Source organism: Lissotriton vulgaris, chromosome 7 (assembly GCF_964263255.1).
Source record: "Lissotriton vulgaris chromosome 7, aLisVul1.2, whole genome shotgun sequence".
Taxonomy (NCBI): domain Eukaryota; kingdom Metazoa; phylum Chordata; class Amphibia; order Caudata; family Salamandridae; genus Lissotriton; species Lissotriton vulgaris.
The window spans coordinates 1,206,817,740-1,206,845,116 of record NC_141695.1 but is presented as its reverse complement, the minus strand read 5'-3'; the positions used below and the strand labels follow the sequence as shown (position 1 = coordinate 1,206,845,116).

Sequence of the window (27,377 nt, the reverse complement as noted above, 5' to 3'; positions counted from 1 at the left end):
GAAAAGAAGAGAGAGTTTCCAAAAGAAAGCAAAGGACAAGAATCAGAAAATTCCCAAGTGGGCTGAAAATATAGATAGCACCTCAAATGGTGGAGCTAATGCTGCATTGTTGCTGGATTTCGAAAAGAAAGGGAAACTTCACAGAGAAAAGACTAGTTATCATAATAACATTTTCATTGGTTCCAGTGAATGCGAACACAATTACAAGGTAATTGGGGGTTGGGGTTTCAAAGATGAGTCAGAGCCAGTGTTTCCTGGAATTTATTTTATATGTGGAAACAAGGCTTACTTCAAATTGCCGGACCATTGGTACGGAAGCTGCTATTTTGGTATTGTCTTTCCAAAGATATACCATATGGGGAAAGTCACTGGAAGCACTGAAAACACTAATGGATTAATGCGTAGTAAAAGAGAAAGTGTAGGAGAAATAATAGGTGATATATTTAGTGCAATGATACCTACAGTGGGAGTGGCTCTGAATACACACAGAATTTGCAAATTGTCTACAGTAGTAGATCGGTTATCAACTGACACTGGGAAGGTTTCCTGATGGTTAATACCGAAATGGTTGCGATCAGATCTATGGTTTTACAAAATAGACTTGCTCTTGACACTCTATTGGCAGAAGAGGGCGGAGTCTGTAGAATGTTGAAAGCGCAACATTGTTGCACTTACATTCCAGATAAAAGTGTTGGAATTAAGAAATATGTGAGAAACATTACTAATTTGGAAAGAGAGCTCAAACCACTGGAGGTTGATAGTGCCTGGAAAAGACTAACTGATGGTCTCTACTCCGTAGGTAGTTGGTTTTCTAACCTAGGTAAAAGTCTTGTGAGTAAAATACTGATGCCAATAGCGGGAATAAGCTTATTTGTGCTCATCATAATAATTTGCTGTAAATGCCGAAAACACCAAAAGAAGTATGCTGTGAATAAGAGAGGAGTGAAACGAAATGTTGAAGAACTCGAACTAGAAGAATTAAATAATAAAATATACAAAAAGATGAAAAATGTTCATCCTAATAAAGATGCAGAGAAAAAGCTGAATAGAAAGTTTGTAGAGAGATTGAAATGGGTGCAATGTGAAAAGTTGGCATCTGGTTCCATTAATAGTGATGATAGTAAATATCATCAAAGAGGGGATTGATGGAGCAAGGATTCACACGTTAAGGGACTTGCTTGTATCAAGAACCTCAAATAACGTTAATACAATTAAATCAATATGTTCGTGTTACTAAGTTTGCACCTTTTTACACTACATGGTGTGTCCCAGTGAAGCTTGCCTATGTGTTTACTAAGCGTAATACGCTTGCCATTAAAATGGTCGCTGCTACGCGGGAATTTAGTCTGCGCATGGGTAGGTCATACCCATGTGACGTGATGTACTCGCAGTTCAGGTGGGAATTTGTTGCTCATACGCAATACAGCTAAAATGGCTGCTTTGTGTTCTCATATGCTCTGAGCTTGCATTGCTGCTTTTGCGAAGCTGTTTGTTCTGCACTTACTCATAACGCTATAGTTATTATAAAGTAAGGGATGTAGTATAGCCATTCATGGTATACAGTGAAATCTTCTATTCTGTATTCCTTAATTGTTTTCGCTTGCTTTTCATGTATCGTATTCTTTGGGCCTGGGAGGTGCTTACTACTCCATTTTGGAAGCCCGTATGGTACCAGTCACGTGATGGGGGAAAACAAAACCATGCAGCAGTGGAACCCAGCCAGCTGGCAGCCACGGCCAAGATGCTGCTGGGAACCTGAACTCCAACCTAGCCGAAGAAGCTGAACTGTATCAGAATTTGTTACATTTGTAATAACTGCTGTATACACCATTGTTCACTGTAAAACATATGTCATGGGAAGTTAGACTTTAAGGGGTGGGTCCGAAGACTGAATATTGAGCCTGAGAAGGTCTAAAATTTAGGTGGTGTGATGACTTAACCTCATCCTTTGTCCAATCAAAATTGGGGATCCTTACACTTGCAACATTGGGGGGTGGTACACTGACCCGAAAAACAGTATAACTAGCCTAGGTTTAGATAGAGAAATTGTCCGACTTGTCCGAATAGCTGACCTGTCACTGACCCAACGCACTCTATAGGTGACTGAACTCAGAGAGCTGCAAAGCACTCTGTTGGGAGGTTTGAGAAACCCATTCGGGGTTTATGCAGACCTAAAGGGCTGGCGAAGCACTTTGCTGGGTGGTTCGAAAACCCAATCGGGGTTATTGGCAGATTCCTTGCAGGGAGGGAGTAGCGCAGGTGTTGCAACCAAAGCTGCGGGTGTTGGTCGTACCCTTTGGTGAACCCGGTCCTGATCCAAATTCTGGGGTTATCCTGTACTGACTGTCCATGAGCTGTACCTGCTCGCCTACTGGCATCTAAGTCCTTGAGGGTCCTTTCCCGTCTTTCCCAACTGACCCGTGGCCAGGGTTGGTCTTCACTCTATCCTAGGTAAATATAAAGTATGTGTGGGTGATAGTTTATCTAAACTTGCATTCCTAACATCTCGAATAATTGTCAAGCATAATTACATATGTTCCCTTTTCTCCCCTGTCCCTTTATAAATGAGATTTGTTGATGTATTATCTGTCTATTAGCATGTTTCACTTTTCTACCTACCTTTAGCCAAATGCCAAATCGTTATTTTATAGTTTATGTTCCATTCTTACCTTCCCTATAGAGAATAAGAACATCTGGATAAATCAAACAGCATAAGTTTCATTTCCTTTGAACCGTTAGTGAATTTCGAAAGTCTACTTTGATTTAAGCATGTTCCCTTTTTCTTACCTGCCTTTAGTGAAGTTGTGAAAGTCCGTCGATCTAAAATAGCATGTTCCTTATTTTCTCCTTCCATTTTATTTTCCGATTTCTAAATGATTAGTATTCTCTGCCTTATTCATAGCTATACGATAGTTCTAATTCTAGTATTAGATAGTTTTGTCTGTGTTAATCTTTTACTCATGGCATATGATGATGATGATGATTAGATAAAGGTTTTCAAAACTTCCTGAGTCTGCGGGTATTACAAAGAGTACAAACATTTCAATTGTATATTGTATTGTGTTGACTACTTATTTTACAGCTAGCTCCTTCATCCATTGTGATCTTAGGTACCTGTGACGAGGATTGGTAAGTCAAGTACATTGGAAATAAATAGAAAGGAACAGGTTTACTGGTAGTAGAGTGTAAGTTACCCGATTAAAATAAAAGTGTATTAAATATATTATGGGCCCAAGTGTGCATATTTGGTAATAAAATTAGTCGGTGACCTGCGCTCTCTATCAATTGCACCATGGCCTATTGAATTTTTGCAGCTGTATTTGGAAAGGAGATGTGATTGGATATTCTTGACATCACTGCAACTTGGTCAGTACAAAAAGGCAGTGCACTCCATGACGCCGTCCCTGCTGTTGCTACAATCCCCTGACCACTGCCAGAGGCTAGGTGGTGCAGTGATCTTAAGGCCCACACATGTGTTGGTATAACCATGCTCCTATGTGGGTTTGGGTCTAGATCTAGCACATCAGTCAGTGCCAGGATGACCTGGCAACTGAGCCTGTACTTATTAAAGACTTACTGCTCTGTGTGGTCAGATATTGTGATACCATAAACGTAATGTTTGGCTCCTTCTCAGCTGAAATGTCAATAGCCTCATCCCTATGGCCCTCACATATAGTGCACCTACCTTGGATGAAAAAAACCGTTCTGGTCCTTCTTTTATGTTTTGCACCTGGTTAGAACTGGCTCCCCCTTGGTGTTAGTTCGCAAGTGAAAAATGATTGATTTGCGATCATTCACAATTTGAGAATTGGACAGTTCTTTAAGAATTCCCTATTTGGTAATCAAATTAGAAAACTGCTATTTCATGTCGCTAAAAGTAGAATTACCTATTTGTTCGGCGTGCAATGTTTAGTACAGTCCACTATGCACAATTGCGACTCTCTAAACTTTAGTACAACTGGTTCCAAGTACCTAGCAGTACCACCTCATAGCAGGCAGCCTCTCTGCTCAGTCCATAGATCACAAGGTGAAAGACAACACCCACTGACAAGTCATATTTGGAAAGACAGTACCCACACAATTAAGTGACCACTTCAATTTCATGTGGTGACCCTCACCTACTTGAAGTATCACAAAAACAATCAGCACCCAGTGGAACAGTCCCATTTTGGAACAAAGCACCCACTCAATGATGTAACAAAAGGGAACACATAATCCTCTGAAAGGGATCATTGTCATATTCAACAAGCACCGAAAGGGCTTCACAGTGAAATAAAGCATTCACTCAAAGACAAACTTAGTCAAACTCAACACATATGAAGACATCACACACGGAACAAGTAAATGCATAAAAGTGTCAGGGTCTGACACAGCAACAATAGAAATGGTTGCAGAGTAAGTGCACCACCAAATCACGGGGTTTTATTAGGAAACACAACTAAACCTCTAGCTCCTTCACCAATCCTCCTCTGTCTATCCATCTATAAACCCTTGGTCACGGTCTTCTACAGGCAGTGCCTGGGGTGTACATCTGTACTTACTCTTGTAGATCTTCTGTCCGTCCTGTATGTCTGGGATAAATTTCGACGGAGCAAGGAGCAGGCCAGGATCTTCCTCCTGGAAGACAAAGAACCACTCATTAATTTGTTTCAATTCTGATCCAAGGGAGTGAGGTAAATTAATAAAGGTGGGAATGTGTCTTGTTGTTAACTGGGTTCGCCTTTGGATATCAGTTCAAGCATGTGTCACTACAGAAACCTAATGCAATGCATAAAACCAACCACCTAGGACTGGTAATGAGACCTAAGGCAACCTACACGGCATCACAGCAGCTATAGACCCAAGACACGACCTCTAGTGAATCACAGCCCCGGGGACCTCGGACACATGATCAGTAACAGATTATTGAGTCGAGACACATTCCAGACATCGTACACTCCAATACCTTTTATGTTCATGGATGAAAGATGGCTATGCATGGCTTCCACATAGTTAGTGTACTTGGTGTCGTTTTAACCCCTGGATTTTACAATTATACTGTCAGGAGACATGCCACCCATCAGCTTCACTCAACTATGTTAGCGAATACAATAATAAATTAATAAAATCTGTAGAGAACATCAATCCATAAAGCATCAGCACCACAGACACAAGGTAGACTCTGAACAACGTGAGGGCTACAGAGAATAGAGAACCCCCCCCCCCTCCCCCCAACGCCAGCTCCACATGGACCCTGGAGACAGTCTATATGGTAACATAGCTACAGAGATGTTAACAGTAACCACACCAGTGTAACACCCAAGCACTTGCATAAGCTCGAATCTTACATTACAAAATCAGCAGACTTCAGGACGTGAATTATTAAATAGGGCACCCTGGCTGTATTTGAACCACAGCTCAGCTTTAGACAGGCGCATCAGGCACAAACGGGGACAGTGCGCCCTATTAAAATTAATGCACTACCCCCTGGACAGCCACAAACTCGCACTCCTTTGGGGGCGATGCATTAATGAACAACAGAGTAGCTGCTTGAAGCAGCCATTTCGTCTTTTACTGTGCAGGCAGTATCTACCTGCACTTCGAAGGAGGACAGAGATACCCCTGCAAGCAGGTGCAGTGACGAAATGTACCCATCTGCATGGGGACGTCTGGGGGGGGGCGGGGGTCCATGGGATCCCTTTTTAACCCCCCAGGGCCGCACCGATTGAGTGCCACCTTATTGTGAGGCACAGTAAGTACCCCACCTGACAGCTTCTTTGCCTCTGCGCGTGGGTCCATAATACAGCACTGGTGCAGAGGCAAAGTGATTTCTTCATTTGAACGTGTTCACACCCCAATGCATATAAGGGAACACCCCTTTAGAAAAGCACCGACACTATATGTTACCTGGTGCTATCTATATTACAGAAGAGGGTACACAAGCATCTGCACTCTCTTCTATATGACTACTGTGCCTGGGGAGCTCAGGAAACGGGGGCACTGCAAGTAATAATGGCCAGATTTTAAGTTTAAACTGGGAGTGTCACATCTTTCACAAAAATTGACAGGTGGTTAAAGCTACAATCAATGACACTAATCAATATGCTTTTTTGCTACGCCCTGGATCCAAGATATAGGTGAATGTTTTATTTAAATGTCTCAAAGTTTATTTTATTTTAATATTACTACCCTTAATGCAAATAGTAATAATGCAATTTGTCATCTCAATGGAGCTCAGTCAAAACAGGTGGATCATTTTTATAGTGAAGTGGAAGACACCCTATGGAGACCGCATAACTGTAAATCTGAAACCAATGAACAAATGGTCTCCCTAATGGTAACAAGACAAAATATCAAATTCAAAATATAGAATTACCAAAATATCGAAATCAAAATATAGAATGGACAAAATATCGAATGGCCAGAATATAGTGGTGAAAAATATCGAATTGAAGGTAAGTAATATAATATCGATTTTTTTAAATATAAAAAGTCAAAATATTGAAGTATATGATATAGGTATTAAAATATATCGAAATGTGTGTTTTGTAAGATAGTATATAAGTGAAAAGTATATATTATTTTTGTAATTTATTTTAAGTAATGAATTTTATGTTATTTAATTTTTGCGTAATTTAATTCTGTAGCGGGTTGTGGGTTTATAGGGGAATAGGGGGGTAGTAATTTAATTATATTAAATTAAATATGAATTTTTAGAAATTACATATTTTTAATTTAATTTTGCGTTTTATTTCTGTAGCGGGTTCTGGGTTTATAGGGGAATAGGGTGGGAAGTAATTTAATTGTAATTAAATAATTAAATATTTTTATGTATTTATTGATATTCATTTTGAATTAATTGTAAATTAATTTTTAATTGGTAATACATTTTTATTAATTGATTAATTGATAATTATATTAATTGTATTAGTTTATTTTCTGTAGCGGGCTGTGGGTTTATAGGGGAATAGGGTGGGAAGCAATTTAATTGTAATTAAGTATATAATTTGTATTTATATATTGGTATTGATTTTGTATTTGTTTAATAATTGTTAATTGGTAATTATTTGGTATTAATTGGTAATTAATTTGTATTAATTTATTCATTGATAATTACGATAATTGTATCAATTTATTTTCTGTAGCGGATTGTGGGTTTATAGGGGAATAGGGTGGGAAGTAATTTTATTGTAATTAATTACATCTTAAAATACTTTTTGTGTATTGATAATTAATTTACTGTTAATTAATTAATAATTGGAATTAATTTTGATTAATTATTACATAATATTAAATTGGTAATTAATTTTAAATAATGTTTTATTGGTATTGATATTTAATTTATTTTTATTAATATATTTAATCATTACTTTCCCTACTGTTAAATTAACTAGAGTGGGAATAGTAATTTTTACCCCTACGCTATCCAACGCTTTCCCTACTGTTGCACTCTCTGGAGTGGGAATAGTAATTTTTACCCCTACGCCATCCAATGCTTTTCCTACTGTTGCACTCTCTGGAGTGGGAATAGTAATTTTTACCCCTACACTATCAAACGCTTTCCCTACTGTTGCACTCTCTGGAGTGGGATTAGTAATTTTTACCCATACGCTATCCAACGCTTTCCCTTCTGTTGCACTCTATGGAGTGGGAATAGTAATTTTTACCCTCCCGCTATCCAACACTTTCCCTACTGTTGCACTCTCTGGAGTGGGAATAGTAATTTTTACCCTCCCGATATCCAACGCTTTCCCTACTGTTGCACTCTCTTGAGTGGAAATAGTAATTTTTACCCTCCCGCTATCCAACGCTTTCCCTACTGTTGCACTCACTGGAGTGGGAATAGTACTTTTTACCCTCCCGCTATCCACCGTTTTCCCTACTGTTGCACTCACTAGAGTGGGAATAGTAATTTTTACCCCAATGCTATCCAACGCTTTCCCTACTGTTGCACTCACTGGAGTGGAAATAGTAATTTTTACCCTCCCGCTATCCAACGCTTTCCCTACTGTTGCACTCACTGGAGTGGGAATAGTACTTTTTACCCTCCCGCTATCCACCGTTTTCCCTACTGTTGCACTCACTAGAGTGGGAATAGTAATTTTTACCCCAATGCTATCCAACGCTTTCCCTACTGTTGCACTCTCTGGAGTGGAAATAGTAATTTTTACCCTCCCGCTATCCAACGCTTTCCCTACTGTTGCACTCACTGGAGTGGGAATAGTACTTTTTACCCTCCCGCTATCCACCGTTTTCCCTACTGTTGCACTCACTAGAGTGGGAATAGTAATTTTTACCCCAATGCTATCCAACGCTTTCCCTACTGTTGCACTCACTGGAGTGGGAATAGCGATTTTTACCCCTACACTATCCAAAGTTTTCCCTACTGTTGCACTCCCTGGAGTGGTAATAGCAAATGTTACCCTCCCGTTATCCTACTGTAAAAATATTGTATATTTTTTATTAATATTATGTTAATATATATATGTATTAAAAAATAGAATTGTATGGGTTTTTTATAACTTAAATTAATTAGTTAATCATTTTAAGGTTATTTAAGTATTTTTAAGTAAGTTTTAGTTAATTATATGTATTATTTCATTAATTTAAAATTAATTTTGAGACATTTAAAAAAATTCAATAATTTGACTATATTTTTTAAAACGATATTTTTGATTCAATATTTTTGTACTTACCTGTTTGTAGATAGGAATTCGATATTTTTGCTTTCTCTATTTTTTCTCAGATATTTTGGTAATTCTATATTTGTGTATTCGATATTATGTTAGTGATCCATACACAGGGATAAAACGGACTCTTCAGCAGTTTTTCATTACCTGGATTTGAAAACCCGAATTTTTCCAATATTTGAAAGCCGATATACTCAAAGATGTGGAGAAATAGTTATAGACAATGACTTGTCATCCTTTCCTTTCTCTCAGTTCTTTCAAATACAGTTTTATTTTGGAGGAATTCAAGGAAAGCATCCAAGAAATAAGGTGGCTTGTGGATATGATTCATTATAATGAATGAATACAGGCTTATGATTTGTGCCACAAAACGTATAAACATCTGTGATGTAGAAGTTGATGGGCCTTAGGGTAGACTGACATGGAGTTGTAAAATTAATATGATCTTTGCTGCTCACAAACAAACATGTCAAGACGATTGCGCGCTATGCTGCTCCTTTTTTTACATCCTGGTTATGTTTAGATTTTTGGAAACATCTCTAGATATTGGTCTATAGAAATAAGCAAGTTGCATGTGCTTGGGACATGAGCTTTGTTTTTTTAATTTGATTTCTTACATGAGTAGCAGCGGCAATATGCCTGACATTGTGTCCATCATTTTAGGTCATGTTACAGCACAGACCATGATCTATTCAAGCATAAATTGTGATTGATCATAGACTGTTAAATGTGGTAGAACTCCATACTATCATGTTTTACGAAATTGCACCCCAAGATCCACCAGAGGTCACATTAGATGCCACGCGTGCAGTCCAGAGGAATGCCATGCAAGTGGACAGTCATCTGGAACGGAACCTTCCCAGAGCTGCACATGAGAACAGCTAGCTCTTTCTCCAATTGCTGATTTATTTTTCTCCTAGGTCCAATTCTTTTTCATTAATATGAAAGCCAAGCCCTAGTCTTATCTGTCAGATTAATTTAAAACTGTTCACTTCATTTGTTCTTTCCTGAATATTTGTCTGTGCATTTTACCTGGTATTCATTTACTTGCTTACATGATGGATCCATCTTTCTCGTGTTTATTCGCATTCTTGTTTATTTTATGGTATTCCACACCTATATCCCAACATACAACTTTGTAACTTTTTTAGTCATCAGAGAATGAAATAGCATGCCAAGGTTGCTGGTCTTTTAACCATGGTGGTCACAGACCTAGCACAGCACATAGGCTTGATAACATACTACTGCTTGGAGAGCCGTATTATTTTAATTTTTTACAAAGGTCAGCAAAAGGGGCCGTATGTCTTACTCTAGCTATATCTCAAAAAATAATATTCAAACAGAATGTTTTACTTGTATAGTTTGGATTTGGAGGATGAGACGACTGCAACAGATTGTTGCGAAGGAGAGCGCACTATATCCTAGTCATACCCCCGAGCCCAAGCTGTGCTGAATATTGTGGGTGTCTACCACACTCGCTAGCTACTACTAACCTGGGTGAGGGATTTACCAGGTGAAGTAAATTCCTCCTATTCTGAGTTTTCAACCACAAAATGTTGCATGACATGCGGGATCGGTATTTAACACACTCAATTAGATTTGTTGAATTTTTTTTCAGAGCTTTTTCCGGGAAAAAAATTCAGCATAATGAATCCTCCAGAATCCATCTGGGGGAAACTGTGAGAGAATGACAATTTCCGCATAATTCATAATTCCAATTTTTGTTTCCTATGGGATTTAAATTTAGCCCAGAAAATGTAACCCAGGTCAATGTATAAGAAATTGTTGGTTCATGAATGTTTTAGGGTGTAGCTTAATTTTAGACTTTAAAATAGACTAAATCCCCATATGCAATAATATACCTCTTCACAGCGGTAGATGTAGGAGGGCAAAATAACAGCATAATTTAACCTGCATATTTTCAACATACTCTTCATCATATTGGCACTGGTTCTTGATATGGACGTTTCACTAGAAGCAACACGCTAATACAATCTTAGAATAATATACTGAGTGTTCTGTATTGTTTTGAAAAGAAATACGTGAAACCTTTTCAAACCAAGCAAACGTTACATAGTTAAAGATACAGCACTCAGAAAGATTTAAGGCTTTTGAGATTACTAGCACTCCATATATTATCATAGCTGTGTAGACTAGAATAAACACGACTTATTTTGGGATCACTTTACCGCTTTCTTCCCTTTCTTTTTTTCTTTTTCTTTCCTTTCCTTTTCTTTCCTCGCCTTTTCTTTCTTCTCCTTTTCCTTCCTCTCTTTTTCCTTCTTGTCTTTATCTTTCTTTCCTTTTGCACTTTCTTCCTCCTGCTGTTTTTGATCCAGTTCTTTCTTTAACTGGTTGAAAATAAAGAATAACAATAACTAAGTTTTAGTGACAATATCAGGCCTGCATGCTGACTGTGACTTGATCAAGGACCCCTTTCCACCCAAACTGACCTATCCCTGCATTTTTCTTGGTGTGCCTTTGCCTAGCCGCTGAACACCGGACTGGTTGTTGCTGCGCTGGCACATGTGGGCTATTTGCTGACCATAGTGTCCATTGGTAATCTTGAGTTGACTGGTTACAGGTGCTACCAGTCAAATCATAACTATGCGTCTCGCATGTACACAATGAGATGAAAATGTTTCATCCAACCCTGTCAACTGATGAAAGGCTGCAAAATGTCCGGGTGAAAATTAGGCTGAAATGCGGAATAACATGGGCACATGGTTCTCTTTATATTCAAGGTGTGGAATCCCATAATGATTGGGTACACATTTAGGACGTATGCACTATAACAGTAATACTGAAACCGGTAATATTATACTCTCTGTACAAGTCCACTCATGGTCAGTTCCTTAGGGTTGGAACTGAGGATGTGGCCTAACGGCTAGATCCACCGGCCTCTAAGATGGGGAACTGGGTTCGAGTCTCGGCAGGGACGCTCAACATCCTGTGATTCTGGGCAAATCACTTAATCTCTCCGTGCCTAATAAAATAAATGTGTCCGTCTGTAAGGCAACTGGTACTCATGTAAAGTGCTCTGATACATTAGTGTTGTGTTCCCGCTATATAAATGTAAAGAAAAAAATGTGTCTGTTGCTTTCGGCTCCCAAGTGAATTATCAAGCTGAGTGGCACAAGGTTTTCATGGGGATATATTATATACCAGTGTCAGTGGCGGTTGCTTGTAGTTGCAAGTGGTAGGGCGATCGTGCAAATATTCTACCCACTTTCAGGCAGTGTTAGAAGATCCAAAGCTCTCAATCATGGCACGTTGTAAACGTTGTTTATAAGGGGTGACAATTAAGAGCTTTGGAGTTGAGTCTCATGACAGTGCACGTTTCTCATACTGACTGGGCAACAATAACAATTTTAAATAAAAAAAGAAATAAAGTCAGGGCCGGACTGGGAACCAGAACCGCCCCGTCAAAGTGCTCGGCCCGCCCCTGGGGGGGAGGTTGAGGGTGTGGCCGAGCTCTTTGCCGGGGTCGGTTTCCGGACGATTTTGTCACAGGGCCGATTTTGCAGCTATGCTGCATAAACGGCCTTGTAACAAAAACGGCCTCAAGGAGCCCAAAACCGGCCCCCACCCTTGCGGCGCACCGGGGGATTGCCCGGTGTCTGCAACGGCAAGTCCGGACCTGAATAAAGTACTCAACTAGTCTTTTCCGCTCCTGTAATGAGTGACTTCAAAGAAGCGAGGGGTTGAGACCGAACTCCACAAACCAATCCAGATACTGCTCTCATGCTGTTAACCAGCCTGAGAGAAGAGAAGCATCAGGACTGGTTAGAACCTGCTGGCTCAGAGCTGCTACAGGCACTGAAGGCCTGTGCGTGCTCTCCACCCAGATGTCTAAGACTGCTTGGGTTGGAGAGATTTAAAGTGAGCATGACAGGCTGGCCGTTGCAAGACAGCCGACCAAAGTGACATGCACACTTTTAGCTAGAGCACCACTCCTCCTCTCCTGCTGCCAGTCAACAGCAATGACCTCACCCTGCCCCGACACTTGGCTCGAGCTGGCTGCACTGAAATATAAAATGGTAATAAAGTAATTATTTTACTATTTTATTTTTCATGTTTGCTGCACTAGCAACTGAGTGGGAACTGCTCCGTTGCCCAAATGAAGGACCCTCCTCTGACTAGTGCGCTACTGAGTGCTTTATAAAATGGTTGCCCTGTACCTGTGGCTAAATGTCCTCTATTTCACTTGACCATTGACAAAGCCCTGTAAGTATTGGTCTGAGCCAGATATGAAGGCTCAGGAACAGAAGGGTAATTAACCACAGATAGGGCCATATGTAGGTGAGACAATACCGGTCGGTAACAGTGAAATTCGGTAAATTTCACGTTACTGACCGGTATTTAGTGATTAGAGATGTAGGAGGCAGGTTTGAAGTATTTGGTAATTTACAGAATCGGTAATTTAAGGAATCGGTAAATTACCGAATTCTTAAATTACCGATTTGGTAAATTACAGAATCCTTAATTCCTATGTAGGAGGCACTCAAGTGAGTGCATTTTAGCATTCAGGATTCATTATTTACCACCAACTATAAGTTGGTGGTAAATACCGAATACCTTAGAAAAAGCAATTTTTTGCTTTTTTGTCAGTGCCATGTGGCAGACATACATGCCCTTAGGGCATGTATGTGTGCCACATGTGCACACATGCACGATTCAGGGGTGCAACAGGGTGTCAATGTGACACCCTGCCACCCTTGAATATGTTCCCCCTATTACCGATTCGGTATTTACCGAATCGGTAATAGTGAATGGCTTCCCATTCATTCCTATGGGCCTCCAGGCCCATAGGAATGAATGGGAATTACAGAATCGGTAATACCGAATATTACCGATTCAGTAACATTTACCGAATATTTACCTACATACTATTTACCGATTTTCAAATACCGAATGAGTAAAATTCGGTATTTAAAAATCGGTAAATAGTGATTACCTACATATGGCCCTTAGTGCCTGGCAGCAGGCTAGCAGCACGTATAACAAAATGACCAGTGCCTCTGGCTGCTTCATAACTCTACCCTGTACCTAAAATGCAGGTAAACAACTGTAGGAATAGTGAGCACTCAACAAATTAGCATTCCAAGCAAGATGTCAAATATATATATTAATATAAGACTTGGTAATATTTGGTGGAGGAGAAATGTCAGTATGTATATATTTATAAATACTGTGTATGAATTCAGGATTTGTAGGAGATTCTTCTACAAGTTCAGGTGTATATGGCTAGGAGAGGGAGTTCATGAAGGAGAACTAAAGATCAGTTATTGTTTAAAAGCTTGATATCAGCTCAGGTTTTGCAGATCAGTGTGATCCTTCTCCTACCTCGCTGCCAAGACATGGAACACCCTCCCACTGAGCCTACGACAGACCCAAGACCTGCTGACCTTCAGGAGGATGCTCGAGACCTGGCTGTTCGATCAGTAGTGCCCCCCAGCACCTTGAGACCGTCACGAGTATGTAGTGCGCTTTACAAATGACTGATTGATTGATTGATTGAGGAATGATTCTGGTTGGTTCTTCCTCCCACAAATGCCTGACCAAAATACTGCAGTGTGAATCATGTGTGGCGAGGGTTATGTTATGAAGCATATGTCTGGACAATCCCAACCTGCTACTGAACAAGAAGAAGGTAGCTTGTGGTGTCGCTATAAATACATTGTACCTGTTTAAGTCACTACTGCTGCGAGCCTATCTCTCTGTTGGGACGTAACACATTGAACTCACGCTCCAAAAATTAGGTAAGGTGGAGGACAGAATCAGGAAAAGATGGTTAGCACAATGAATTTGCTATTCTGGGTTGTGCACAGGGATGCTCCACCATTTGTCTGCTAGTGACTTCCCAGCAGTTACCCTCCTGAATGGAATATCAGGCACCCTTAAGCCCTACTGCTAAAGAACAAGTTTTAGCCTACATCAAGGAAGAAACTAGTCCACATTAACAGTCGAGGTCAAGAGCTCTAAAGTTGGTAAAGGAGCAAAGCCTAGAGCCTGCTGATATTACTAAAATCCAAGACTCTTCACCATGAACTTTATTTTATTTGACAGCACAGTAGCAAAGCTAGACTGGCAGACTGAGTAATGCTGATATCCCCAAGGGGCTGGAGGCACATAAGTCATGTGTGCTGCTAGCTGACTGCGAGTCTGCAAAGGACCTCCCACCACTCAAGTCCACTGAGGGTCATAACTAGCTGCAGAGCACTTCATTTCCTGACTCCAGTGATTTAGGCCATGATGGAGCAGATTCCATCTGGAGTCAGGCATTGTTTGTTCTTGTGCTTCAGACAGACTGCATTCAAAACTGGCACGCATATTTTGGTGCAAGTTAAAAACATGGGACATGAAAAATATGAAAGTGAGGCCTAGTCAGTCTGAAATGCTTGTGCTGAATTAACATGTGTTTTTGCAGTGTAAAGAAGTGGCCTTTTTAGTTGTGAAGAATAACCATAGAATGTGTTCTCTTTTCCCAGACTTTTTCCTTATCATGTACACCCCTGTCCCTGTCTTAAAGGACTTTGGCTTGTTGCATATTTTGATAAACATATTCAGTTATAACATCTCTTTTTATAATGTGTGTGAATTAACAATGCACCAAACACTACACATGGGGCTAAATGCTTTTTTGCATGAAAAGCTATCTAAAACATTAAAGCATATATGTATTAACTATGTGCGCTTTTAAAATTTACACTACAGCATAAAAATGCTATGTTGTACATTGCACATTTTTTGCATGTTGTACATAACCAATAATAAAAGCTGCTTTAAACTAATAGATTGGCTAGGTAAACATTTATAAGGGGTATTAGTATGGAGTTGGGAAACATAATGGGCTGATTTACATGAAATTAATACTCTCTTTTGTTTATGGGCCTAAATTAGCATAGCTGCCTGTGAATCTATCAAGGCTATGACTTGCATTAAAGAGAAGAGACCATGTGCAGATTACACCACCTTGCCTCAAACCACGAAGGAGTCAAGGCCACTGTGAAGTGTACATTCTTGTGATTATGCCAATGTACCAGTGTTAGTTAAAGTATCAAACATGTGCTATGGAAGGAAGGAAGGAAGGAAAATAGATAGAAACATTTTTCCTAGTAAATGTTGCTAAAAACATAAAATGTATTATTCATTGATGCTTCTTTTGTTCAAACTGGTATGGTCAGGAATTTAGACTGAAATCAGGATGGGGAGACTTCATGCCATCATGACAAGCTACAAGCTTTCCTGAAAATGCAACATTTTGTGTAGTCTGCCAAGAATTAGAGTATAAATAATGACCTCTTTGGAGGTGTGGTTGGCTTCTAGGCTCAATTTGGCTTTTAGCTCACTTTTGGCTTTCAGACTCATTTGGCTTTTGGGCTCTTTTGGCTTAGGCTCTGCTACATTCATATGGGTTAGGTATGAGAAACGTCGCGGGAGATAGCTGAGGGTGGAGTTTGCTTCTGAGGAGAGGGGAGGTTCCCTTGCTCATATTTTTTCAGAGAGTCCTTGCACGTCATATTTTTGGCACTAGGCCACATTCCTTTACGGTCTGGTGAAGTTCAAGTTAAAGTTCAGGAATTTGTATAGCGCACTACTCACCCGGAGGGTCTCAAGGCGCTTGAGGGATGGTGGGGGCATTACTTATCGAAAAGCCAGGTTTTAAGCTGCTTTCTGAAGGGGGGGTGGTTCTGTGTAAGGCGGAAGTGAGTGGGGAGAGATTTCCAGGTTTTGGCTGATAAGTAGGAGAAGGATCTACCTCCCATGTTGGATCTGTGGATGCGCGGAATTGCGGCGAGGGCTTGATTGGATGATCGTAGTTGGCGGGTGGCTTTGTAGAAGGACAGTTGTGTGTTGAGGCATTCGGGTCCTAGGTCGTAGAGGGCCTTGTGTGCGTGGGTGAGGAGACGGAACGTTATTCATTCATTCATTCAAAAACTTTATTCGATCATTAGTTAATAATCATAAAAGTACATACATACATAAGTAATAAAACATGAGGATACAGCAAATTTAAGGATAATCACATATCAAAGAGCATGTTATTCCTCAAGCATATCGCCTTTAAAATGAATACAGCAGTAAAAAAACAGATGTCCTGTGAATCAAGTCCAAATAAAAGCCCCATGGCCGATACAATAGTGGATACATTATATTTTTTAAAAAGCGGTTTCAAATATATTTTTCGAAGGTGAAGATAAAGAGGGCATAACAATAAAAAGTGCTCTGTGCTTTGCTTTGTAGTCCCGTCACATGGACAGGGGGCAGTAGTATAGGTCTTCATAACAGGATACGCGACAAGCAAATGAACAATCCCCATCCGTAATCTTGTCAATACATATTGGTGGGATCGGATAGTAACCATTTTAAGGTATCCTGAGAATCCCATTTCTACCTTTTTGTACCTGTCGTAAAAAACATGTGTGGAAACCTGAGCAGTAGCTACATTACGCTTCACCATACTAACCCTCAAAAATTCATGTTTAAGCTCATTCTTCGGGATATCTAAAGCACAAAAAGGGTTATCACGCACAGTAAGATTAAAGACATCTTTAAATGCTCGAATAATATAGTTAGGCCAGGGGATACGGGAACATTTATCCATGTGGAGACAGTCTAAGATAATCTTTCTTGTGAAACCCGTCTGTTCCTTAATCCATATAGATCTCCATACTAACAGGGGTCTTAATCTGATCAAGTCAGATAGATGTTCCAGGCCAACCTCCTAATGGATCAGTTTTGTTGAAGCAGAAGATGGTAAACACAAGAGTTTTTTGACAAATTTGTTTTCCTCCACCTGGAGCATATTGTTATTACAATGGCCCCACACACCTGAGCCATAAAGGGCCAAAGCAACACATTTATGGCGATATAGGTACAGCATGTCAGGTATCCGTCTAGAGCCTAACTTGGATGCAAACTTAAATATGCCAAAAGAACACTTGGCCATATTAGCCCTTACATTAATCATTTCTGGCGCCCACATCCCCCCACTGTTAAAAGTGATACCCAAATAACAGAATTTGTCAACCACTTGTATAGTTTGGTCCATAACTGTAAAGGGCCTTAAGTTTTTGATTTTCTTCCCGCAGGGCATTATAAAAGTTGTTGAATTATTGATTTTTAATTTTCTCCCATTAATAAAATCTGCAAATTTGTTCATAAGTTTTTGCAGCCCAAGAGGAGTTTGTGAGAGCAGAACCGCGTCATCCGCATAAAGCAATATTGGGATGGAAAGGCCGTCAGCGGTCGGTGCATCTGCATTGACGGTCCGTAGTTCAGACTCAATTGCATTAATAAAAAGGGAGAAAAGAAGAGGTGCAAGGACACATCCCTGCCTAATTCCAGAGCCTACCTTAATACTAGGTGTACACTCCCCCGATTGCCCGTAACGTATCTTAGCCGTCAAATTCCTGTATAGTTGGGCCAAGAAATAAATATTATCCTGTGGAGCGCCCATATCCAATAAGGTTGACCACAGAAGACCATGGTCAACCAGGTCGAAGGCGCTGGTCAAGTCAGCAAAGAAACAACGAGCCTTGTTTAGCCCGTGTATATTTGCCTATAATGAGGTCCAAATTTATGCACTGTTCTATAGTGCCTAACCCCTTACGGAATCCAAACTGGGAGTCCGCAAGGACCCCTTTACCTTCAACCCATTCCTCCAGACGACGCAGTAATACCCTACTCATAATTTTTAGGGAAGCAGTGAGGAGAGAAATCGGGCGATAGTTTTTTGCCTCACCCCTTGCCCCTTTTTTGTAAACCGGGATAATGATTGATTCCCCCCAGGTCTGTGGGGCCGCAGTCATTGCAGCTGCATTAAAAACCTTGGTTAACAATGGACTCCAGATGGAAAACTCAGCTTTATAAAGATCAACGGGTACCCCATCAGGGCCCGGTGCCTTTCCCCCCTTACTGACCCGGATGGCAGCATCCACCTCGGAGACTGTGATGTTAAGGGGTAGGGGGGTAGTAGCTACGGTCTCCCTATCACCCCCTACAACTAGTCCTTCAGGGTTAAAAATACTAGAAAAATGAGCCACCCATTGTTCCTCAGTCACCTGAGCAGACATTACCGGGGCTTCTTCATTTTGAAGAAAGGGGCTGTTGACAGTGGACCAAAAAAGCTTGGCATCCTTAAGATCCACTGCTTTGGTCAGGTTGTTCCAGGCCTCTTCCCTTAGTTCCTGTTTCCTGTCCTTCAGATGAATTGAGTATTCCCTTCTCAGGGCCCTAACTGCTTCCTTATCCCTGGGTTTACACTTAAGAGCGGCTTTAAGTCTTTGTAAGGATTTTGTACATTCCCTGTTAAACCATCCCCCAATGTTCCTAGGGCCTTTCGGTTTTATACCAGTTAAGATTTGTGCAATGTTTTTATTAATAATATCAAAACTAGCTAAAATATCGGCATTATCCTTATCGGGTTCAAGACAGCATTCCACCTCATCTATACAGGCTGACACTATTGTACATAGTAAACGATCCTCATTTTGCCTACCCCATTTAATTCTAGGGCCATTGGATCTATGTGGAACTACATCTGTCACTACACCATGCAACGCCTTTACCTTATCCCCCCACAAAGAAAGATACATTGTTAAACAGTTGTGGTCACTAAGGGCTGGGTCGACTATTACAGGTGAGGAACACAAAGCCATAATGCTGGAGGAGGCGATGAGGTAATCGATAACCGTGGCACAGTTCCTACCAATAAAGGTCGGTACCGAGTTTCCCTCACTGTCTACGCCAGGTAACATGATACATAAATCCATTTTAAGCATAAGAGTGTTTAGAGATTCCCAATAAGCCGAATGTAAAAAATGGGTCTGATCTTCCCCAACCTCCCCCCCATACCCACACACCCTTTTGCCAACGAAGGGGCACATGTGAATGTTGAAATCTCCACCCCACAAAATATCAAAGGACACACCACTGCAACCGCATAGCCTTTCCACCTCCGCTTCAAGTTCATCAACCATAACTGTTTTAGAGTGGTTAAAGACATTGTTATAGTGATTTATTACTAGAACATTTCGCCCATTCCTATGTTGTAACCACAACAACTGAGAGTGCAGACCAACAGTCCGGTGGATTTTCACTTGAACCGGTAACCTCACAGAGAGCAGTATCACCATCCCGCCACTGGCTCTCCCCATGTTGGATGGCTGTGCATGACAATTATAGGCAGCATACCCATCAAGATAGACATCTTCGGCCACCCAAGTCTCCTGGAGACACAAGATGTCAAATTGGGTTATAAATTCTAACCATCCTAGACGATCTATCTTATTATTCCACCCTGCAATATTCCAACTCGCCATCTTATAGCCCCTTTCTGTTAAACTAACAGCCTCAATAGATAGTGGGGGCGTATGGATGTGGGTTACTTCCCCAAGCACGGGGTCTTCAGATAGTCGAGTAGGTGTTATACTTCCATTGGCCGGGGTAGGAGAGTCTGGGTTACATTGAAGCTGGCCAATATTACGTATATCACAACCAGAGTTACAAGTACCATTATACCCATTGGGTGAGTTAACTTCAATTGGGCCTTTTACCCCCATGCATACGCCCATGTCTCTCCCTGTATCTCCACAGAATCCCTCACCCCCCTCCCCTGTGGCTTGATGGCATCAGTCACAGTCTTCCAGGCCACTAAACACGTCAAACCTGTTAGTGGTCTCTAGGGGCGTAAAAGGTTTAAGATGATCCATTCTCCTGTGTGTTAGGGAATTATACCTTGGGGCTACAATATTCCACCCATACGGGTCTACTGCTATAGATGAATGATTATCATTAAATATAGGGCCGTTATTGTAGACGGGTGGGCGGTATGGATTTGAGAACATTTGCCTCAATAATGGGGGGGGAGGGGCTCGCTGAGATTGATGATTGGGTGGGAACACCACTGAACGAGGATAAAAATATGTAAGAGGGCGGGGGTAATAGATTTACTACCGTGATCAGAGGACCAGTTAAGTATAAAATGAACGGCATTCTGGTCTCTAAAATTTATGACCACTATGTCCCCCTCAATATCTTTAGGTCTTCCTCCCAGCCAGGGGAGACGGCGAACATGGACAATTTCTCCATTGATATTATTTGCAATGGGTCTATATAGGCTTAACCAATGCGATATTTTGTTTTTCAACTGGGCAAAGCCCTCCCGTTTGTTCTTCTCCAACTCAGGTACCCCAGTAAGAACTACCACAAAGGGTACAGCTTCTGGTGGAAGTTCTGGAAGGGGGCCCTTGTTATAATTACCTCGAGCAGCTCGCTCGTTTCCCCTTTCTCTCTTATTATTCCCTAGGACTTGACCAGGATTATTCGTCTGTCCATTAATCGTTACAGCTGGGGGCAAAGTGGATTTACTCTTCGATATAACAGAGTTACCCCCTGATGTACTTTCACTCACAGTATGTATGGATTGAGGCAAGATAGTAGTCTGGACAGGGGTAGGTATAGTAGTTATAGCTGGAATACCTGATGAGGTAGGTAAAGTTGGAATTTGTATAGTGGGATTAGGCAATACTTTATTAATTGCTATCTTGATTCCCAGTTCATGCTCTATCTTCCCAAGTCTATCATCTAATTTATTAAGTCTTTCCACGATAGCCAGAGTGTAGGCCCTTATTATAGACTTTATGCTATCGATCAAGGCGCCATTTGGAGGTTCCTGTAACGTCACAGCAGCAGAAAGGCTGTCAGAGGTAGAGATGACCGGATCTATTATGGGGGTTGCACATGGATGTGTAGGTGATATAACTATCCTTCCTTTATCTGTTACTTTTACCCGTCCTCCCCTAGTACTGTCGTCATTTTTAATGCCAAAATCAGCATGATTAATTTTCCTCTTTGGAAGGTCAGATTTTTTACCCCTTTTTGTCGGAGGAGGGCCATACATTTTAACTGGCGTGACTTTCTTAGCCCGACTTTTTACAGCTTTAGTTTGCTTAGGAATAGGGGTTATTTGTGCCTTGGTTAGAACTATAGATTTAGTTGTACTTGGATGAGTAACATTGGTTGACAATATACTGGTAGCGCCTAGGGGTTCAATTTCGCTCGTAGATGTTCCCTCTCTAAATATTAGAGGAACGCTGTCCTGCGAGGGGGTTCAGACATTCTCAGTAAGGGTTCCTTCCCCCGTAGAACTAATTAACACTGGTGAAACCGGAAATGGTCTATTTTTTAGGCTTTCAACCGAGCGCCGACGCTCAGCCCGAAGTTCTTCAAGGGTAGGGGTAGTTGGAGTATCCATGAGAGATTTCTTAAAATAATTATCTAATTTCCCATTAATCAGACTCACAGGTTTCTCGGGGCCAACCAGCTCCGGAGTTAATATTTCAGTGGACATAATGGTTAAAGATATAGTATACCCCCCAGGCACTTACACAATAGTCCTAGGCAGTTCAATAGTCGACCAGGGATTCTGGCCCAGTCCAGTCTCTTCGGGCCTCTGAGGGCCACAGAGGGCCCGCCCTTTGCCCGGGCTTAGCCCCGGGCACTCCCGCGCGCTCCCGCGCAGCAGGGCGCTACAATTCTTATAGGGCGATTCCTCCAGTTAGATGAGGAGGCGGGACTATGAGGGAGAGCAGCCCAGGTGTTACGGGCGCGGGGTTTCCCTTGGACTCCTGGGAAAGTGAGTCCACACCCCTTCGCTCGCAGCCCTCTGTCCCAGTCCACGGCCACAGGTGTTCAAAAATGCTTCTGCCCAAGACCCAGGGCGACGCGGGACCCGCGAAGCGGGTTCCGCTAGCAGCTACAGGAAAATCCGCAGTTTCAGGAAAAACGACTGTTGGGGTCAAGCAGCAATCCGACCCAGTCACAGGCAAAGTAGGTATGTGTCCCGCGTTCGTGAACCAAGCGGGGCACTTTATCTCGATCCGAGGAGGCGGGAGGCGGGACGATGAGGGAGAGCAGCCCAGGTGTTACGGGCGCAGGGTTTCCCTTGGACTCCTGGGAAAGTGAGTCCACACCCCTTCGCTCGCAGCCCTCTGTCCCAGTCCACGGCCACAGGTGTTCAAAAATGCTTCTGCCCAAGACCCAGGGCGACGCGGGACCCGCGAAGCGGGTTCCGCTAGCAGCTACAGGAAAATCCGCAGTTTCAGGAAAAACGACTGTTGGGGTCAAGCAGCAATCAGACCCAGTCACAGGCAAAGTAGGTATGTTATTCTCTTGTTCACGGGGAGCCAGTGGAGTTCCTTCAGGTGACCGGAAATGTGAGCTTGACGGGGGATGTCCAGTATGAGTCTGGCTGAGGCGTTTTGGATGCGTTGGAGTTTTTTCTGTAGTTTGGTTGTGGTTCCGGCGTAAAGGGTATTTCCATAATCCAGTCGGCTGGTGACCAGTGCGTGGGTGACTGTCTTTCTTGATTCGGTGTGGATCCAACGGATGATTTTTTTGATGAGCACGCGTAGGATGTTGAAGCAAGAAGATGAGACAGCATTGACTTGTCTGTTCATCGAGAGGGAGGAGTCTAGGATGAAGCCCAGGTTACGTGCGTGATCTGTAGGTATGGGTGCTGTCCCCAGGGCCGGTGGCCACCATGAGTCGTCCCATGCAGAGGGGGATGACCCTAAGATGAGGACTTCCGTTTTGTCAGAGTTTAGTTTTAAACGGCTGGTCTTCATCCTTTCGGCTACTTCTTTCATTCCTTCGTGTAGATTGGTTTTGGCGGTGTTTGGGTCTTTGGTGAGGGAGAGGATCAGCTGGGTGTCGTCTGCGTAGGAGATGATGTTGAGGTTGTGTTGTCGCGCAATGAATGCGAGGGGACTCATGTAAACGTTGAAGAGAGTGGGACTGAGTGATGATCCTTGTGGTATGCCGCAGATGACTTCGGTGGCCTCTGATTTGAATGGGGGGAGGCGGACACTCTGGGTTCTTCCGGCGAGGAAGGAGACGATCCAGTCCAAAGCTTTTCCTTGTATTCCGATGTTGCTGAGGCGTTGTATGAGGGTGCTATGACAGACTGTGTCGAAGGCGGCGGAGAGGTCAAGTAGGATGAGGGCAACTGTTTCTGCGTGGTCCAGTAGCGTTCGGATGTCGTCTGTAGCGGCGATGAGGGCGGTTTCGGTGCTGTGTTTGGCTCGGAATCCGGACTGTGAGGGGTCGAGGGAGTTGTTGGATTCGAGGAAGGCGGCGAGCTGATTGTTGACGGCTTTCTCAATGACTTTGGCGGGGAATGGGAGGAGTGAGATGGGGCGGTAGTTCTTAAGTTCAGAGGGGTCTGCTGTGGGTTTCTTCAAGAGGGCGCTGAGTTCGGCATGTTTCCAGCTTTCCAGGAAGGTAGCGGAGTTGAAGGAGCAGTTGATGACATCGCGGAGATGGGGTGCGATGATGGAGTCTGCTTTGTTGAAGATGTGGTGGGGACATGGGTCGGTTGGAGAACCTGAGTGGATGGAGTTCATCAGGCGGATGGTGTCTTCAGTAGTGATTGGGTTCCAGGCGCAAAGGTTGTAAAAGAGCTGTTTTGGTTCGGATGTGGGTGGAGTGGACTGTTCTTCGGACTGGTTTTTAAAGCTGTTATGTATGTCGGCGATTTTGTTGTGGAAGAAAGAGGATAAAGAGTTGCAGAGGTCTTGGGAGGGGGTAATGTCGTTGGTGCCGGCGGTGGGGTTGTTAAATTCTTTAACGATGTTGAATAGTTCTTTGCTGTTGTGGGCATTGTTGTCGAGTCGATCCTTGAATGCTGATTTCTTGGTGGATCGGATCAATTGGTGGTGTTTGCGGGTGGCGTTCTTGAAGGTGGTCATGTTGTCAGTGGTTGGATTTTTTCTCCAGATTTTCTTGAGGGTGCGACATAACTTCCTCGATTTCTTAAGGTCATCATTGAACCAGGGGGCCATTTTGCTACCTTGTTTGATCTAGTGGTACTTCAAGGGTGCTAACTCGTCAGCGCTGTGGGTGATCCATTGTGTGAGTTTGGAGGCGGCTTGGTTTGGGTCTGATGAAATGGCAGGAGGGTTTTGGTTGAGAGATGTGGTGAGTTGGTCGGTGGTGATTTTGTTCCAGTTTCTTTGAGGAATAGGTTGTGGGGGGTTGTGAGTTGTGGTCTTTTTGTAGCTGAAGTGGACGCAGCTGTGGTCCGTCCAATGGAGAGCTGAAGTGTGATCGAAGGAGACAAGTTTGCAGGAGGTGAAGATAGGGTCGAGCGTATGTCCGGCTAAGTGGGTGGGGGAGTCAACAAGTTGTTTGAGTCCGAGATTGGCCATGTTGTCCAGAAGGGTGGTGGTGTTGCTGTCGTTGTTCTTTTCTAGGTGGAATTTGAGGTTTCCAAGTAGAATGTAGTTCTCGGATGTGAGGGCATGTGGGCTGATGAAGTCAGTGATGTCTTCGTTGAATTGTGTGCGGGATCCTGGTGGTCTGTAGATGAGGGTGCCTCTAAGTGTGGTCCTGGGGTCGGTGTGGATCTGGAAGTAAAGGTGTTCGGCGGTCGCGAGGTTGTCGTCGGAGCTGGTCGTGATTCGGATGGTGTTCTTATGTACGATAGCGATGCCTCCTCCTGTTTGGATGGTGCGGTCTTTTCGGATGATCTTGTAATTGTCCGGGACGGCTATGGCGATGTCGGGTGCTGATGAGGCGTTCATCCATGTTTCAGTAAGGAAGGCGACGTCCGGCGATGTAGTGTCGAGTAGATCCCAGAGTTCAGTGGCGTGTCTGTGCACCCAGCGGGTGTTCAGCAGGATGCACTTCAGATGGTTGGGGTTGGATCTGTGTTTAGAGGAAGTGGCTTTGGTGTGGGTTCTGATGCAGGTGTACTTGCAGTAGTGGCAGGCGAATTGTCCGTGGGTGTATCCTGGGGTAGCTGTGCAGCATTGTGCAGTGCGTCCGGGTTTGATGGGCAAGGAGGGAAGCGGCGTCGTACGATAAGCGGGAGGAGAGGGTTTTGCGGGGGCCAGGGGGTCTGGCGCTGGGCGCGGTCCAGGCGCGGACGGGCGTAGACGGGCTTACCTTTGGCGCACCTTCGGCGCGCATGGGGCGCGACCGCTGCGCGTGAACGCTGCGCGCAAAAGCATCTGTCATATGTGGATGGTGGAAGGGGAGGGGCGAGGGAGGGTCAGCTGGGAGGCGGGAGCGGGCCGGAGATCCCGGCAGGGAGGCACAATAACAACACCAACACCAAAATGAAGGAGGGGGTGCTTTTAAGGAGCAGCTTATATCAGAGTGGCAGAGATGCAGCGAGCAGCAATAGATAGAAAGGCTTTTTTTATTTAGATGTTAAAATTCTAAGTTTATGCTTTGACTAATTAACTAGGTCTGAAAAGATTTTTCTTTCATATGCATTTATTTCTCTTTATGGGAGATTTTTGCAAACTATTTAATTGTTGATTAGCCTTGCAAGACTATTTTTCTTAAAAACTCTTTAAGAGTTTTGACTGATATTTTTTTTTTACATGTGATGTTTATATGCAGACTGTAATATGTTCTGAATTAATGCTATTTTTCCCGTTTTCCAAATTCTATAACCTGATTGATATTTTACTAATGAATAAAGGGTCAGAGAAAAACTTAACTTTATACTAGAAAATAAAACCCTTTAAAATACTCAACAACTCTCTTCATTGGCATAAATAATAATTCCATTTTTGACTGCTCATGTTTATTTAAAGTCTCCTGAAGGTAATACATGGTGTCACGAGCCCAACACCTTTTCAGCGGTAACCAGAGGTAGCATGAGGGTTTTGCATTGAGAAATTACCAGATGAAATTACCGCTGCATCAGCCAGACCCCAACCGAGCCACTGATTCACAGTGATTACGTTGTATGGCGGTTTCTGATGCCCAGTTTGATTCCAACATTGTAATTACAATATGGTGCCCGCAAATTTGCAAGGCGCGTAGAACCCCTCATTTGTTTTAACCATTCATGCCTGGTTTTAAAATGGCGCCGCGCAGTGTGTTACTTTTAGACACCGAGGAAGGGAGCTTTCCCGAAAAGCGTCTGTCTTGGTAATAAATCTCGCATTGCTGAAAAATTCCAGAGAGTGCTGCTTTTTCTTTATATATATATATATATATATATATTCACTGAAAAAACCATAGGTTTCAGACCATATATAGTTAGGAATTAGCATTTCAAAAACCTTTAAAATTCACTCAAAAAACTATATGTTTTAGGGGTGTTATAGTTAGCTGGGCATTTCACTCATACAAAACCATTGAAATTGCTCCTATATAGTTAGTTGTACTAACTATATTTCGCGCACCCGCAATCCACTGCTGATGATGTCACATATTACATCATTCATGACAGGGTCAGTGACATCACTGATGACATCTCAAATGACATCACTGATGACATCATCCACGTGACAATAACATACACCTTTTCATACACTAGTAAAATCTTTTATCACTCTTTGTAAAATACAGAGTATCATATTTGAATCCATTGTCACAGCAATACAAGTATCTACTTTGGGCCCCCACTTCGGGGGCCTTGGGTGAAGTCGCAATGCCTGCCGCTTTCCGCATGTAAATGCAATGCATGCCTTTTTAACACTGCGGCGGGTGCAGCTTGCTTGAAGCCGCACCCGTGTCCGTCCGCGATCGTAATGAGCCCCTATATTTGTTATTGGTTTGCTAACTGAGTATTTATATGGGTAAATGAATGTCTATGTGGTTTGGTGGGGGGGGGGGGTGATTGCCAAAAAATGTGTGAATAGTTCATTCAGTAGGTATATGAGGTTAAGACTACATGTTATA

General features: G+C 42.5%; 1 protein-coding gene across 2 annotated transcripts in view; it reads right to left on the bottom strand.

Annotated features, from left to right (window-relative positions):
- LOC147703193 (dynein regulatory complex subunit 11-like) overlaps positions 1-27,377 on the bottom strand; it is a 404,962-nt gene that overhangs the window by 163,508 nt on the left and 214,077 nt on the right. The window contains exons 8-9 of one of the 2 annotated variants that reach the window (XM_086931728.1): positions 10,859-11,020; positions 4,542-4,617 (exon numbers count right to left, since the gene is read on the bottom strand). In XM_086931728.1, the coding sequence (XP_086787854.1) occupies positions 4,542-4,617; positions 10,859-11,020 (238 nt within the window). The remainder of the gene's footprint in view (positions 1-4,541; positions 4,618-10,858; positions 11,021-27,377) is intronic. The other variant, XM_086931729.1, reaches the window with a different exon arrangement.